General features: G+C 33.7%; 1 protein-coding gene and 1 long non-coding RNA gene across 2 annotated transcripts in view; one reads left to right on the forward strand and one right to left on the reverse strand.

Annotated features, from left to right (window-relative positions):
• The first annotated feature begins 904 nt into the window (after nt 1-904).
• Nucleotides 905-17,646, forward strand: part of LOC112485781 — a 25,966-nt gene continuing 9,224 nt past the window's right edge. The window contains exon 1 of the long non-coding RNA XR_003048558.1: nt 905-1,003. This is a non-coding gene — a long non-coding RNA (uncharacterized LOC112485781). The remainder of the gene's footprint in view (nt 1,004-17,646) is intronic.
• LOC102879942 (di-N-acetylchitobiase) overlaps nt 4,960-17,646 on the reverse strand; it is a 13,889-nt gene continuing 1,202 nt past the window's right edge. The window contains exons 2-7 of the mRNA XM_006919363.3: nt 15,777-15,915; nt 15,061-15,269; nt 9,710-9,878; nt 7,798-7,895; nt 7,255-7,416; nt 4,960-5,221 (exon numbers count right to left, since the gene is read on the reverse strand). Coding sequence (XP_006919425.1) covers nt 5,030-5,221; nt 7,255-7,416; nt 7,798-7,895; nt 9,710-9,878; nt 15,061-15,269; nt 15,777-15,915 — 969 coding nt within the window. The 3' untranslated portion in view covers nt 4,960-5,029. The remainder of the gene's footprint in view (nt 5,222-7,254; nt 7,417-7,797; nt 7,896-9,709; nt 9,879-15,060; nt 15,270-15,776; nt 15,916-17,646) is intronic.

The following is a 17,646-nucleotide window of genomic DNA, read 5'->3' on the forward strand; positions in this document are numbered from 1 at the left end:
ACTTTGATAGTAGTACCAGTTGACCTTGCTAAGGGATTAGACATAGGGCATAAGAGAAAGAGTTAAAATTTTGTGTTAAATTTCATACAGTTATACAATTGAAATCATATCACCTTATACTATAGAATTTTAAACATGAGGTTTTCATTTCTTTCATAATCTTAAAAAAACAAACATAAGCATATTCTGGTATACTAGCATAGAGTTTGTGTTGCTGTTAAGTTTATATTTAGAATCTCACTGGTGTCAAAGTAATTCCCTAAACTGGCAGTATCTAATTTTCTCAACCAGGTATCTCAGTTTCAAGAAATTCTGTTCCACATCAGTTTGAGAATATATTGGGAAAAATTTTGATAAATGATGAATCATATTAGATGATTCCCCAAAACATAAGTCATTTGGGAGCTGAAAAAATATTTTAAATCTGCAAAAAATATATTATGCCTTCTTTTTTCAAATTCTAATTATATAACTAATGAATTCAAATCAGATTATAGAAAAGTAACCAAAATAAAAAATATATACATTTGGATATAGGTAGTATTTTTAATAAAGGTTTTCCAGCAATATTACAATATCTAAAGCCTTATTAACATCTTAAATGCAACATATTCCTTTCATAGTAATAGTTGTAAATACTAATTTAATGATAACTTTTAGAAATATGTATTTATTTTTATAACACATGAATAATAGTAGTAGAAAAGAAGAGAAAGTGGTCTCTAAAAATTAGGAAATCAACAGGTCACTAGTAATTTACTCCAAAGCAATAAGATTGGTTATTTTCATGATTTTGCTCTTTTGATATTTGTTAACACATTGTAGTTTCTGTCAGCAAGTCAGTTAAAAATAAATATGTATAGACGTTATCCTTAATAAAGATGTCTTTGTATATCTCACACAGAATTACCTTATAATTCAGATCACTGAAGTACAGCATGCAATTGACCAACTTAAGAGAAAATTGGATACTGACAAAATGAATCTCATCATAGAAGTTAAGGTAATTTGCATCTCTCCTAATGAGATTATAAAATTTATCTTGAAATAAAGTATTTTGATGTTTTAACTTTGGGTGTCAATAGTATAAGAGTAGGAAGGATCGACAGTCTTAAAATTGTTGCCTTAATAACAAATAGCACAAGTGAAAAAATGCAGTAACGACAACTAACTCCTGAAAAGATGCATGTTACAACAAGGCCAGAGTAAAATTTAGGAAAATTCCAGTGAGAATTTTTTTAAAAAGTACCCTGTCAATCAGTATAAAGTCTCAATGAAACATTTAAAAGGGGTAGTTTTCATGTACTAGGGTCATTCATAAATAAGTCTCACAAACCACTGAGCTCTCTGAACTCTCATTTGTTTTTCCTTCTCTTGAGTAATTATCTCACTCTCTCCAGTCATTTTCGTATGTATACTTACACGAATGCTCTCAATTCACCTCTTTATCAGAAATGGCTTTATGACACAGAATAACGACCTCTTTCTAGAATAGGCACTTCCAAGAGAACTTTCTGTGACAATGGGAGTGATTCATACCTGTAGTGTATGCTAAGGTAGCCACTAGAGACAGAAGTTATTGGGCACTTGAAATGTAGCCTTCCGAGTGACTAAGGACTGAATTTTAAATTGTATTTAATTGCAGTTCATTTAAATTTAAATAGCTGCATGTGGCAAATGACTACTGTATTGCACAGCACAGCTTAGACCCTTTTAACTAGCAACATTCTCAAGGCTAAGTCTTGGCTGGGCATTGAGAAGCTTAAAACTTAAGGTGCAAAAAAGAAGAAGGGCAAGGGACAATTTTTAACAAATATGAATATTTAGTAGTCTTATATGGTATGCAATAAAAAAATAATTTGTTCAATGAATAAAAACTATGTATTCAAAAAATGGAGAGAAAGTCAAAGTGGAAACTACACTTAAGGATGTTGGGTGGGTAAAAGGGAGTAATAGAAACACTTCTTTTGGAAAGTGTACACATTAAGTCTCACCATCTTTGTTTATTTTATCATTATAAATATCACTTATGAATGGTTAAAATCCATATTAGAATCTAGTACAAAAACAGGAAAGACTAATAGGAAAAAGACAAATTTTCAGCTTACACTGGGGAAAAATTCTACATTTAACCATAGCGCCTAATTGGCACATAGTACACATTATTAGTATATATTACTTATTTCTGAATCGTTTACCGAAAATTTACCTATAAAATTCAAAACTAAGGGGCAGAAAACCTAGCCTGAGTCTGTTGCAACCATATTCAAGTTAGTTTAGCGTTAACAGTGCTTCTTTAACTTTAATATGACATCACTGGAGGGTGGATCCTTTGGAAGTATGATCTGACTCAGTGGTCTGGGGTAAAGCCTGAGATTCTTCATTCCTAAGAAGCTCCCAGGTGATGCGAATGCTGCTGATCCACAGACAGTATATGGAATAGTAAGGGCACTGGCACCAGATGGTTTGAGTTTGAATTCTGGCTGTGCCACTTATCAGTTTTATACCTGGAGTAGGTTACTTAACTATTAAGCATCTCGGTTTCCTCAGCCTCTACAAATTTTTTGAAAGAATTAAAGGGATTATTCCATTTAGAAGAGTGCTTGCCACAGAGTAACACTGTTATATTATTTAAGTACCTGTTCAGTTTCTGAGCACTGGCAATTAAAGTTTTTGTAATTTGTTTTTTCAGTTTTTTGGTGTGTTTTATTATTATTATTTCTTTACACTTGAGAACAATGGATTTTGAAGCTTGAGCAAAAGATACAATTTTCACTCTATTTTTTTAAAGCAGTTTAATTTTTTTATTCTTATATACCAATAAATGAAATTATTTTATAGCATATGTAGCAGTTAATAAGCGTGCTTATTCAACAGGACTTACGACCTGTACACTTCCCATGGTGATCCAGTGGGTGTGAAGGCATTGGAGGGAAATGAGAGAAGACAGTTAAAGCAGTTACAAAAACCCTATTTACATGACATTTATGTAATTCTGGGGGGTATAATGAAGTTCACCTTTGAAAGATAATTCCTTCTGTAGATGAGAAAACAAGCAATTTCAGGTATATGCACATTGAAAGCTGAACTGACATAGAATAAAATTAATACATCTTCATAGCCTCAATTAGGTAGATTAATTTAAAACTTGTGTTTGTCTAAACATTAAGTGTTTATTTGAACAGATTTGTTTAATCTTTGTTTTCCTTGGCAATGTTTTCTGTAAGTCATTAGATTTATATTTTTTCACTTTATGTGAGTTTTACAAAGGGTTTCAGAAAAATATTAGGTGTATAAAAGCAAAATTTTGATTAGGTATATTTGATTTCATTATTTTCAGTTTTAAATAGTAAATTTTAACTGTAGAATTTAAATATAAAATCACAAAATTTAGTAAATATGAATACATTTGCATGTATATAGGGAGAATTTAATTTGTTCATTGTATTTTAATTAAAAGCAATCTGGAAATATAAAAGAATAGAGATATTGAAATTGCATCCGGAGCTATATTAGAGGTTAGTATCTAAGACTCTAAATGTTTTTGGTAATTTAATTTAGAAGTAAAAAGACATTAGAAATTAAGCAAATAATAAGGAAAATGGTTGGCTTTTCGCTGCCATAAATAATTAAGTAGGAAATGAAATATTCTCATAACAGATGACTGAATCATCATTTATTTCCATTTGGAGGGGAATAAATGTGCAGGGAGGCAGGATTTATGTAAATCCAGAGTTCAAGGATGCAGACTTTTCATCTAAGTATTTATAAGAACTAATATAAGTGCAACACACAATGTTCTTAACTGATGTGAAAAAGAGAACAGACCTCTGTACATTTAGAAAAGTTCTTTATACAAAATTTCTCTTTATAAAGAAAAACAATTTGAGAAACCAATGTCTTTCGATAATTAAAAGTAAAATGCAGATAGAGAAAAAGAGAAAAATTAACCATAAAAAGAAAACTAGCCAAGAAATAAAGTATAGATATCCATAGTGAAGGGATATTAAAAATTGGAAGGGTAAATGACAATGGATAGAATCACGTTCAACGGCAAGTTTTTCCTATTTTAAAACATCAGTTATAACCTCATGAGAAATAATTTAGTTGGAAAATATTAGGTAGCTCTTACCTACTAACACCAAATATTACTAATTTAGCTTTTTGTATTTTGAAAGTATTTTAATCCTTATATTGTTTTTTCCCTTCCTCTGGAGATTTAAGCAATTTAATTCAAAAGGACATGAGTACTATATGGAGTAAAGGCGCAGGAGATTTATCTAGGATTTCTATGAACCTAAAGAGGAGACACTAAATGGCAGGTTTTAAAATTAGATTTATTGGGGAAAAAAAACAAACAGCAAACTGCTTGTCAGAAACTAGGCTTTTAAAAATCTATCCTAAGCAAACAATTTCCATTTTGAATTATGCGTATTTTAAAAATTGGAATTGATTTGTAAGCATATATTTTATGCTTATCATGGGGGATTAACATAATAAAATTCTGAAAGTAATTGTTCTTAATTACAGTATTAAAACATTTATGGAGAAATATTTAAGAGAGTAAGTTGACTGGTCTCTTAACTTTGTTTCTGGACACTGAAGATATCAATACATATGTATCTTTCCAATGCAAACAAAGCATCTCTTTACCTTTATATGTTTTTCGTGTGTGTGTATTTTTTTTTTTAGGCGAGACAACCCTTGGTTGACCTCACAGATTGCAAGGACCTTGTCAGATTATAATCCCATATTTTTTATGCCTATAGCACCTTGTCTTCCTAGGTGGTCTCCCATCCAAGTACTAACCAGGCCCAACCCTGATTAGCTTCCAAGATCAGATGGGATCGGACTTGTTCGATAGCATGGCGGTAGACTCTTTTTACCTGTTTTTGATTATAGTAATAAGTAAAAATACAGCAACATGACAAAAATGTATATATATTTTTTTACCTCTTCAAGAAACTACATCTATTTATACACATCATTTTCTAAATCTTAATAGTTTGACAGTGGATGTTCATGTCTGTCACAGCTTTGGTTTTAATGCTTTCCACATATCTTCAGTTTGCTGTTTGGCTACAGCGTCTCCAGAGTAGTCAAGACAGTTTGCATTCCACATGCCAATGCCTCGTAAGCCACGGGTTTGTATAAATGCTGCCTTTAAAGAAATGCTCTGAGGGTTATCATACCACACTTGATGAAAATGGCCAGCGGAATCCTATAAAATAAGTAAAAATGGAAGTTTTAAGTATTCATTACAAGAAGAGGAAAAATATTTCTTAAATTCAAGAATTCAAAAAGGATACAATGAAATAATTAAAATTTTAGAGAACGCTACTTTCCAGACATCACTGCTTATGGCACTTTTACAACAGCAAAAATTACACAAAAGAGCCTCCTAATATATTCCATTTAAGGTCCTTCTCATGCTCTAAGATTCCTTCCTTGCTCTGACCTGATGATTATCATCCAAGAAGTACATCTGAGTCACTTGTGGAGCTTTTAAAAAGATAGATGTCTGGGACCCAGACCACATGAAGCCTACTGAATCAGAATCTTCCAGGGCTGGTGCTTGGACATATACTTGTTTGTTTTGCATTTTATGTTCCATTAGGTAATTCTGATATTCAGCCAGGGTTAAGGAGGATCACTGCTCTGGTCCTCTGACACCAGCTTAGACGCTTTTTTGTGTTCTCTACGGTGCCTGGAAAAGTGCTTGGTTGCGAGCTCAGCACGTGCTTTGTTTATAAGAGTCAGTCAGTCAAAAGGTAACAGCAATAGATGAGGAAAACTTTTCTGGGTCTTACAGAATTGATTCTAAGAGCCTGTCTGATCTGGACTCCATGGGTGCCTTATGCACACAGCTGATAAGAACTGTGAACTAGAAAATGGTCCTTCCACCCTGTAAGGTCCTTCTCCCCAGCAACACCTTGCCACTCTCTAGTAATAACAGTTTCTCTTACAAGGTAAATAAGCTATTGGATAAGGGATAAAGGAAAGAAGAAAGGAGCAGACCTAGGCAAATGGGTAGAGGAAAGGGAGAAAAAGTAGGAGATAAAAAATAGAATGACCTATAACTAAAAATAATTTATTCATGTTTATAGAAATCTGGGAAACTTTTTAAAGGCAGTTCTCAACAAATGCCAGTAACATTTTTTTTTTTTTTTGGATGGTAGCACTGCTGGAATTAGAATAGTCTCCTCAAATGGCTAATTTGAAGGACAGTAGTCACTTGATAAATGGATAAGCTGTGGCATATTTAACTATAATAGACTTATTATATACAAGCATATCATACATTCCATTCTTTAAAATATTTAGAACTCAAAAAAGCCAGGCATGCCTCAGTAACATTGTGATTCACTGTTTGTGATTCACTGTTTATCAATTATAACTTGTTAAATATGTGTGTTTGCACTCACATTTTATAAAAGAGAACCAGACCATTAGTAAAAAATATAAATGCTTACTGGTAATAACTTGCATTATATCATGTTCGGGCTCCATTTATAGTACCACCATTCTGTGGTTACTATAAAATTCAAAGATGGTTTATACTTAGATTTTTGAGGTGTGTAAAAGTTTATTATGCTAAAGGTAAACTATGAATCTTATCTCTTTTATTTGGCTCTTTGGTATGGCAACTCCTATTTATCAAATACTACCTGACAGAATTGCTAATTGTTCACTCCATTTCTTCAAGTCTCTGTTTGTAATATTTTCATCTCTAATTTTCATATCATTTATATAATTTGTCTAATATCACATAGTTTGACCGAATTGTGAAATAAATCTGAAATGATGCCATTTTCCATTGTAAAGTCCATGATGGTGCATCTCTCGTTCTCAGCCTCATTCCTCTCTACATAAGACTTTATCTAGAGATAGAGGCTTTCAAAGCTAGCAACCTATTTTAGCCCAGAGCTCTTCTAGAAGCCACAGTCATCATACACAACTGTTAACTACTCAGGAAATGCTGTTTGTGAGATGCACGTTTTCATTACATCATTTACAGTAACAGTTACCCATGCAGAGCAGTTCCACTGTGAGCATCACTTGAGTTGCCCACCAGGGAAGTAACGTTCCTGATAACACAGATCCAAAGAGAAGTTTAGTCATGTAAACAGAAGCTTGTATGTTGTACCCTAAAAGAAAACTAATAGAAATTCTCTATATCAAATATGCAATTACGAAAATATGCATTTACAAAATTCAATAGAATAAATGTTTATAACTTGTGGAAATTCTTACTTTATAATTATAATAAGGAGCCTGCTGATCTTTATTCCACCGGATTCCAGAAATAGAATTGTTTACTTGCTTCATGATGGTTTTATAGGTCACCTGATGACTTTTAGCACCCAAACAAGGACCTTTCTTGTAAGGGACTTTTGCAGTGGTACAAACATCAGCCTAGTAATGCAAAAATTCTCATGTTATAGATTATTAGTTAAGAGGCAATTCAGAAAATACAATGAAATATAATGGAAACTATTTATTAGAAATAAAACATATGCTATAGATAGACATCCTGACTATAAAGTATGAAAATTATATTATATTTTATTATGATAGGAAAATATATAACATTCAGAAATGTTCATGGGATTAAATAATTAAAAATAAACTCTACTTTTTAGCCTTCAATTATATTTCAGAAATTCTAAAGTTTACATATATTGTAAATAGAGAAGTTTATAAATTCTAAATAGAGTTTATATATGTGAATCAAAACAAGCTCTAAAAATACGAAAGAAAGAGAAAAAGCTGACATAAGAAATGAGCCGTTCTTACCTCTGATAGAGTCAGGCAGGTATAATCATAACCATACCAGGGAACACCCATTACAAGTTTCTTAGGATTAATGCCCATCTTGATGTAGTCATCATATGCTAATCAAATAGGGACAGAAAAAACATATTTTTTTCCTTCACATGTCTACTAATGTGTTTATACAAGCTGTGCAATCACTTAGAATCTAAATTTGTAAACTCAGGTACATTAATATGGAATTCCAACAGTGTTTCTCTAATACATTATAAAAGTCATCCCTTAAGATCTATATATCTAAATCACTTTCTATACCATTTCTTTTGAATAATAAAAACATTTAAAACAATCAAATTGATGCAAAATTACAAAATTTAATTCTAGGAAGAATAACACATTTCAGAAAAGTATGCGAATTGTGTCTGTTAATTCCTAAGATGTGATATATTTGCTATTCTAGATTCTAAAGTTTCAAATAAGTTCTATAAGTCTTGAATTTTCTGTCTGGGATGGTCTCAGAATTTCTTATAGACAGCACAAGTGTTTTCATGTTTTACAACTATCATATAAATATGGATTACAGCCAGAGATAAGACACTCTATACTAGATTATCTGTAGTTATAGGAAACAAAGAGAAAAATGAACAAATTCCTGTTACTCTCAATCTCTTTCTTGCCCACTGCAGCAAAATTTGCTGGAACACTAAGAAACGTTCCAAGATTGTCTAGCAAGTTAAGTAAGTTTGCTACTTTTCAGAGCCTTTCAAGTTATTGTGTACTGTTAAATATCCAAGAGAGAGTATGCGTGGGGTATGGATTGTTTCCCAAGCATATTTGATAATGAACCTTTTATTGATAGAATATAATTATCATCTCTTCCATGAAACATAGTTTGAGAATACTAGATTAAATAATTACTTTTTAATTGTAACAGAATTAAATTATTTTTTCACATTTTTAATAGTATGTGCTTGTGATCAGACTGTTCTTTCCCAACGAACAGGATATGCTCAAATTAGGCCAGGTCCTCAAATTTTATCTCTGTGTGAAAAAGAAAAGTTTTTTTTATTTGTTAACCAATCAACACTTAAATCAATGCCAACTATCCCAGAACACTTCACTCGAGTCCAAAAGATGGCAAGCAGACTTATTCGATTGGCTGATGGGATGGATATAAACCGGTCCAAACTTTGGAAAGGATAATGCAAAGGCCACATCATCTGAATGATAGATTGGAAGTAATTAAGAAATTCTAATGTTATACAGGCATACCACTTGATTGTGTTTTACTTTATTATGCTTCACAGGTATTACTTGTTTTATGAGTTAAAGACAGACTCTCTACCAACAAAAAACTTGTGACTCACTTTATTTCAGTGGTCTAGAACCAAACCAACAATATCTCAGAAGTATGCCTGTAATTTGTAATATTGCATGGGTACTAATAGTAAATGCCAAATAAGATAAAGCCAGTCCTATCAATCATGTATAGTAGGTACCCACTTCATACCTATCTTTAACATTGGTTATTTCAACAAAAACATTGTGCCAAATTCTAGATAATCAAATATTTTCTTTGTGTAATTTTGTGACAAGAGTATTGACTTGAAGTTAGAATGCCTTCTTGAGTCCAAACTATATAATGCTTAATAACAGTGCCAGCATGAGAACTTAACACCCTTCATCTCACCTATAATTGAATGCTAATAATAATATATCTATCTCTCAAGATTTTTAGAATAAAGAAGTGAGAATTTCAAAACTTTAAACATTTTTGTAAACTCAAAAGCTCTCCAAATTAAGTGCTTTTTATGTTTCAAGAAAGCTTTACAAGTGGAAAAGGTACACGAATGACTTAGAAATACTAAAATATATCTTAATGTTTGAGATTATGGAATTAAGATTACTAACAAATGATTATTTTGTGGATTCTTACCAGCTAATGTGTCAACATAGGGAGCATTGCTTCCTGCAATACAGTCTGCCCAGATCAGACTGTGTGCATCATAAGACATCACAAAGACAAAGTCACAAGCATTTGCAATTTCAAAATAATTATATCGCCTGCCTGTGTACTTTGGAGTCCAATTAAAATCAAAGGTTACCTGTGGAAAAACATGCACATTTAGCATAACGTGATCAAATATGCATATGTCAGATATGCTTACCTATATGAATGTAAGATTCAGCACACATAGAACTAAAATTAGAAGAGTTCTAAGAAATATACTTTTTGCCTACATGGACTGACCCAGACATATATTTGACAATATTTTGGACATATATTTGGATAATAAACATTTGAACCCAGACATCTTTGGCCAATGACCAGATTCAGAGCACTGTATAGAAGAGAGGAGTTTTAAACTCAAATGTCTTCAGAGGTTAGACTGAAAACTCAATAGATTAAAAGGAACAGATATAATGACAGTAGGGTATGGTGGGGCCTGTAAGCAACTGGAGAGTAAAAGTGCACTAAAAGAATTCAGATACAAACGTTTTAAAAATATTGTGCAGGCTAAATAGGTCATCTGTTGTCATAAGCTGACGGACCTGTCCTGGAAGTTGGAGCCCCTGATTTACAAGAACCTGACATGGTAGGTTGAGATGAGTCTGGTGGCCTGCATACCAGGTATTCACTATTCTTGATCGAAATTAAACTCATCTGAAATCTAAATTCCACACTGACAAAACTTCCCTACTTGTATAAAGCCACAGAGCTATCAATCCTTATATCATTTATTATTTTTCCAATGATTCTCAAATTCATGTTGACCAACTGCCCAGAATCACCTGGCATAACTGGATAAAAACACAATTCCTAGGCTCTATCCAAGACCTACTGAATCAAGCACTGGGAATACTTTTAACAAGCACTCCCAGGAGTTCCCAAGATCAGTTAAGAGTTCCTGGTTAATACTACTTATGTAATATATTTTACATAGGTAGTTATTCCCTACTTAACTAGATTTTAAATCTTTGAAAGGCATGTAGCATTCATTAACTTCAACAGTTTTAAAATATCTTATTAGACATCAAGGAGCTGGTCTCTGTCTTCAAAAAACCTACTGTTTAGCCTAGCAGTTTTTTTTTTAGTTTTAGTGAAATATAATTGACAATTAAAATTATAATATATATAAAATGTACAACATGATGATTTGATATATTTATACATTGTGAAAGAATTCTCATCACTGAGTTAATTAACACATCCATCATCTCACATATTTACTTTATTGATAACACTTAAGTTCTACTTTATTAGCATATTTTGGCTATACAACACAGTATTATAAACTATAATCACCATGTTATATAATAAATCTTCAGACCTTCATCCTCTTATAATGGAAAGTTCATACCCTTTACCAACCTCTTCCTATTTTCCTCATCCCCTGATAACCACCTATTCTCTGTTTCTATGAGCTTGAATTTTTTTAAGAGTTCACACATAAGTGATATCATGCAGTATCTGGATTATTTCACTGAGCCTGATGCCCTCCAAGTCAGCCACATAGTCACAAATAACAGGATTTCCTTCTTGTAACTGATTTCTAATTTCATACCATTGTGGTCAGAAAAGATGCTTGATAACATGATTTCAATCTTCGTAAAATTATTAAGAATTATTTTGTGTGTTAACATACTCTTTATCCTGGAAAATGTTGTGTGTATGCTTGAAAAGAATGTGTATTCTGCTGTTGTTGAGTGAAATGTTCTATGAATGTCTGGATCTAACATGTAGTTTCCTTATTGATGTTTTCCTGTTGCTTATCTGTCAGCATGATCAATATCCATTACTGTAAGTGGAATATTGAAGTCCCCTACTATTATTGTATTGCTGTCTATTTCTCTCTTCAGATATGTTAGCACTTGCTTAATATATTTGGGTGCTCTGATGTTGGGAGCATAAATATTTACAATTGTCATATCCTCTTGCTGAATGGATTCCGTAATCATTATATAATAACCACTTTTTTGTCTAAAGTCTAGACAAAAAAGTCCACCATTTTTGACTTAAAATCTATTTTGCCTAATATAAATACATTTATACCTGCTTTCTTTGGTTTTCATTCGCATGCAATATATTTTTCATTCTCTTCATTTTGGTCTATACGTGTCCTTAAAGCTGAAGTGATTCCCTTATAGGCAGGATACAGTTGGATCTTGTTTTTTAAATCCATTCAGCATTTCTGTGTCTCTTGATTAGAGAATTAATCTATTCATATTTAAATAATTATTGATAAAGTAATTGTTGATAGTAGTAATTGACAGCAATTTACTAAGGCCATTTTGCTAATTGCTTTTTGGCTATTTTGTAATTCCTTTTTTCCTCTCCTCTCTTGCTCACTTCCTTTGTGATCTGATGATTTCTTGTAGTGACATATTTGATTCCTTTCCCTTTATCCTTTGTGTTTCTGTTATAGGTTTTTGCCTTGTAGTTATAGGGCTTATATGAAAAAATTTTGTAAATAGATATATAGTGATGGATGTTAACTAGACTTACTATGGCGATCATTTCACAATATATATGAATATTAAATTATGCATAACTAATGTTATATGTCAATTATGCATCAATAAAAATAATTTTAAAATTTGAAAAAATCTTATAGTCTATTTTAAGTTGATAACAATTTAAAATGCATACAAAAGCTCTAGCTCTCATATTTTATGGTTTTGATGTCATTATATATCTTTTTAAAATTGCGTATCTGGCAACATTATTGTAGTTATAGTTATTCCTAATACTTTTGTCTTTTAACCTTATAGTAGAATTATAAGTGATTTATCCACAATTACCATAATATTATAGTATAAATAAATCTAGCTATAATTTACCCTTAGTCATGTGTTTCATACTTTCATATGTTTTCATCTTATTAATTAGCATCTTTCACTTCAGCTTGAAGAAGTCCCTTTAACATTTCTTGTAAGGCTGGTCTGGTGGTGATGAATACCTTCCACTTTTGTTTGTCTGGAAAACTCTCTCTCTCCTTCAATTCTGAAGACAGCTTTTCCAGGTAGAAATATTCTTACTTGGCCATTTCTTTCTTTTAGCACTTTGAGTATCTCATCCCACTCCCTTCTGGCTTGCAAAGTTTATACTAAAAAACCCACTGATTGTCTAATTATTATACATAATAAGTTGCCTTTCACTTGCTGTTTTTAAGAATCTTTGTCTTTATTTTTTGACAATTTAATTATGTGTCTTGATGTGGGTCTCTCTGGTCTTACTGAATCTGGATGTCGATTTCTTTTCCCTGGTTTGGGAACTTCTAGCCTTACTTCTTTGAATAAGCTTTCTGCCCCTTTCTCTCTCTCTTCTCCTTCTGGGAAAAGATATACACTGGTCTTCTTCATATGTCTCATAAGTCCCTTAAGCTATCTTCACTCTTTTTTTCTTTTTTACTGCTTTGATTAGATGAATTCTACTGACTCTGAGTTGGCTGACCTATTTTTCTTTTTTTTTTGCTTGTTTTAGTCTGCTCTTGAAATTTCTGTTGAATCTTTCAATTCATTCATTATATTCTTTAGCTCTAAGAATTCTATTTGGTACTTCTTAATATTTCCTATCTCTTTGTTAAAATCCTCATGCTGTTCATGCATTGCTGTCCTGACCACGGCGAGAATCTTTATGATCATTATTTTGAACTATTAGTTGGGTAAATCACTTTCTCCCATTTATTAAGGTTTTTCAAAGTTTTTATCTTATTCTTTGGTTTGGAACATGTTCTCTTGTTTCTTCATTCTTCTTGAATCTCTGGGTTGATTTCTGTACATTAGATTAAACAGCCATACTTTCTAGTCTTGATACAGTAATCTCATGGAGGAGATGAAACTTGTCAATCAGCTTGGCTGAAATTCCTAGTTGCCTCTCAAACCTTTGCGATTGTCCAAGCTGCTGCCTTTGTTCTTATTGTCTCCCAGTAATCAAGGGTGTGCCAAGATTCATCAGTGTCTCAAATGGGAGAATCACAGTGAGCACATAGATGCAGGCTGATGAGAAGCTGGACACTCAGGCATCTGGGAAAGAATGCAGTTAAACCACCTCCTGAGAAAAACCGGGAGATGGACATTTTTAGCCTGTTTCCTCCAAGCATATAGCCATAGGGAGCTCCTGCCCTATTTAAAAACTGCTTCTTTATTTGCTATAGTCCTTATGAGCTCGTGAATATAAGACCTGTTGTCTATCAGAGCTAGGTGATTTGGGGGCCCATCCATCATGCAAGAGCCTTGAAAGCTGGAGCACTAAATGTGCGTTCCAAAGCCTTTGCTCCTCAGGGAGAAGCTGGGAGTTAGGAGTCATTTCCTGATTATATGGTGCTGTATTAGAGGTGGGGGTTATGGAAAGGGTTTGTCTCAGCTTTTTTTACACATTTCAATGTGGTTATTTTCTCAGTCTCCCTGTGTGTAAGGTCACTCAGCTAGATTCTGAATTTCTCTCTGAGGAAATCGCTCCATTTGTCACTGTCCATTCTATGTGTTCATGGAAGGAGGGACATTCAGGAGCCTCCCATGTCTCCATTTGGTCAAGAATTTCTTAGCCTAGTAGCTCTTAACCATAATCACCTATAAAACTTTTAAATAATATGGTCTCTGGCGCACCCAAACCATCTGAATAACAATCTTTGGGAGTGGGTTCCAGCTTGTGTGTGTAATTCCTTGTTACCTTGATATGGCACCAGATTTGAGAATCACTAATCTGGGCCCCATCATCCTTTGTCACCCATACACTGCCTGGCATGATATGTTGTGCTGCGATCTTCTGTCCTAATCACACTTTGTATGGCAGGGGGAAACTCTGCCTTTTGTTACAGTTCTGACTAGTTTTATGGAATTAGTCTTTTGAGCCATAGTGGGCCTTGAGGGCTTTACATGTAATTCAGAGTCCATGGAACATCTGAGACACTTCTCCAGAACCACCTCTACTCTCAGGCAAGAGTGGTCTCTGTCCTCCACTGTTAAAAGCAGGGCCTGGTCAACTAACCCTTTCCTGATTCTGGCTGATCCCTTGGTCTATCTAATATCGTTAACTCTGCTGTGAAGCAAGAAGGTGGGAAATCCATTTTGTATTTTGATGTCTATAGAGAACAAATCTAACACCTTAAAACTTTGTAAAACTTCTTTAATACAACCTCCAAAGTTCCAGAAAAATTTTAAAGATATCTGTGTTGAAATTCTTTATACTCGATTACTATAAAAACTTCTATTACTCGTATTTTCATGAATATATTGTAATAGAGAAATTTAGGGAGTGCCAGAAACAATCAAATGGATTTTTACCTGTGATCCCTGAATTTCACGATGGAAAGTGTCTGCAGTTTCTTTGACTAAAGAAGTTAATGCATTATGTTCAGGTGATGATCTTGAAATTACTTGCTCTATATCTAAATTAATTCCATCCATATATTGTTTTTTGGACAAGTTAACTTGTTGAGCTATCCAGGACGCTCTGAAAGTAGGATCAATGATCTTCTTTAAGGATACATCTCCTATGGAAGAAATACACACCTCCTATACATATATGCTTTTCACAGTTTAATATCATTTACTACACAAACCCATTTCGAAGAGATCAAAATGTCCTAAAAACATCTCATTATTTTCAAATACTAAGCTCTCAATTTAAGTTTGCCAGTTGCAGAAATCATATAAAAAAATAAGAAAAAGTCATTACTCATTCATTTCCATAATAACCATTATGAATAATTAGTAAAGTCATTCTCAAGTCAGATTAGTAAAATCATTCTCAAGTTGGACTACGATTAGCTAAAGGTGATCGTGCTAATTAGGAGTCACGTTTTGCTCAAAACCATGCAGTAGTTTAAGTTTTAACAATACTTGTATCTGTGAAATGAATTAAACAGTATCCAATCTTAGGATGCTAAAAAGTATATCACATGAACATGAAAAGGGAAGTTTTTAGATAGTCTGGATAGCAAACAATGCAAGTAAACTTACCAATTGTCTATACACATCTGGTAAAAACTGTCACTCACCTTTTAGCACTACTCTGGCTCCTTTTGAATGAGCATAACACATAAGTTCTGAGTCATAATTGTTAAAAAGTACCACAGTTGTAATCCGTGACCAATCATAAAATTTCCAAGTTTTGCCACCAACATGAAACACAAAGACCTGCCAGAACAACAAGATACGCACCATCATGCCAACCACCCATAATAGCATTAATTAAACACTGACCATATATCTGGCACTGGTGGGCACTGAAAGTAGAAGAGTGAATAAGACACAGGGGTGGGTGTCCCAATATAATTGGTGGCAGGAGGAAGTAGCCAGCCTGGAAAGTTCGGAAGGGTAGGCTAGGAACAAATAGCGGCAGCTGCCGAGGCCTGGAGGCAGAGAGAGCATGGTGGTTGAATAACTAACGCTGAGCTGGCTGAGACCTAGAATGTGGATTGCAACAGCAGAGAAGAAGCAGGAAGTGGTAGGCAGGGTTGAATTATGAAAAGTCTTGAAAGCCCTCTTGAGAAAATGTATTTCATCCCGAAAGAAAGGGTTTTAAAGGAGAATTTACACGTTTGCATTTTAGGTATGCATTCATGTATGCATTTTAGAAAAATCCCTTTAGCGAAGTGGAAATGGATCCCAGAGAGGCTGTAACTGGAGGCAGAATATCTAATACGGAAGCTGTTGCAAGAATCTGGGCAAGAGATGATGGTGACCTCAGCTGAAGCTGTGGAGCATCAGAGAGAGGGGAGATAAATGAACAGATCTGGAAGATCCAAAGGAGGCAAAATTGCCAGGATTTTGTGACTATTTGAATGAGTAAGGCAAGAGAAAGAGAGGAGGTTGATAACATTCAAGTTTCTGGCTGCTGCAGGTGGACCATAGGTTTTGCATTTCTGTGGGTGATTTTTGGTGAGCCTGACTTCTTAGAATAGTGCTCAAGTCAAGTTCTAAAGCAACTGATGTTATGTTTCTCCAGTATTTTTCCCCACAGATAATTCTAGAGGCACAGAAATCTCACCGATCATTTTTATTTTATCCCAAATAAAGTGTTAAGTCATTGATTCAGCAAATACTTACTGAATTCCAGTAAGGCACAGGCAGAGTATATTACTAGGCATTAGTGACAAAGATGTTAAAAAGAGAAACCAAGTCCATTAGTTATTTAATGACAATAGTGTTAAGAACTGCAATGTAATGCAGGGGCCGTGACAGTACATAAAGGGTACCTGCTACCCTAGTTGAGCAGGAAAACTTCCACGGACTACACACTTTTAGGAGAGGACTGAAATCTGGGGAATGACCTGGACAGAGTGGAGGAAGGGTACCTATGGACAAAAAGAGACCCTCAGCGGAGAGAACAAAAAAGGACAAAAAGTTTCAATACTTCAGGAGAATTCTGAATTTGTGGAACCCAATTTGGTTGGAGCACAAGATCCTGTGAGTATGAGAATCAGATAAAACTAGTAAGGTAGGTGGTGGCAAGATCAAGTAAAGCTTTGTAGACAAGAATTTTGTATTTTATCCTGAGATAGATGGGAGGCCATTAGAGTATTTCAGGCAGGGGTGGAGCCTAAACTAAGATTTGCATTAAGGGAAAAGAAAGCAAGAGGGAGGGAAGGAGGGAAGGAGAGACAGTGAGGGAGAGATAGATCATTGGGCCACTGTGAGTAGAATAGATGGGGAAGGTTGGTGGGGAGAGTTGGCTATAAAAGTTAAAGTTGACAGTTCTTAGTTTTCTCAATCTCTTTTTTTTATTTTTCAGAATTAACTTTGCATAACTCATTTTTTTCTGCTAAGCACTGCCCACTGAAATAATAAAACTTACAAAATGTGACATTGAACAGCTCATCATTTTTAGACTCATATTTCCATCACAAACCTTATCCCCTATTTTAA

Source organism: Pteropus alecto, unplaced genomic scaffold (genome assembly GCF_000325575.1).
Source record: "Pteropus alecto unplaced genomic scaffold, ASM32557v1 scaffold25, whole genome shotgun sequence".
Taxonomy (NCBI): domain Eukaryota; kingdom Metazoa; phylum Chordata; class Mammalia; order Chiroptera; family Pteropodidae; genus Pteropus; species Pteropus alecto.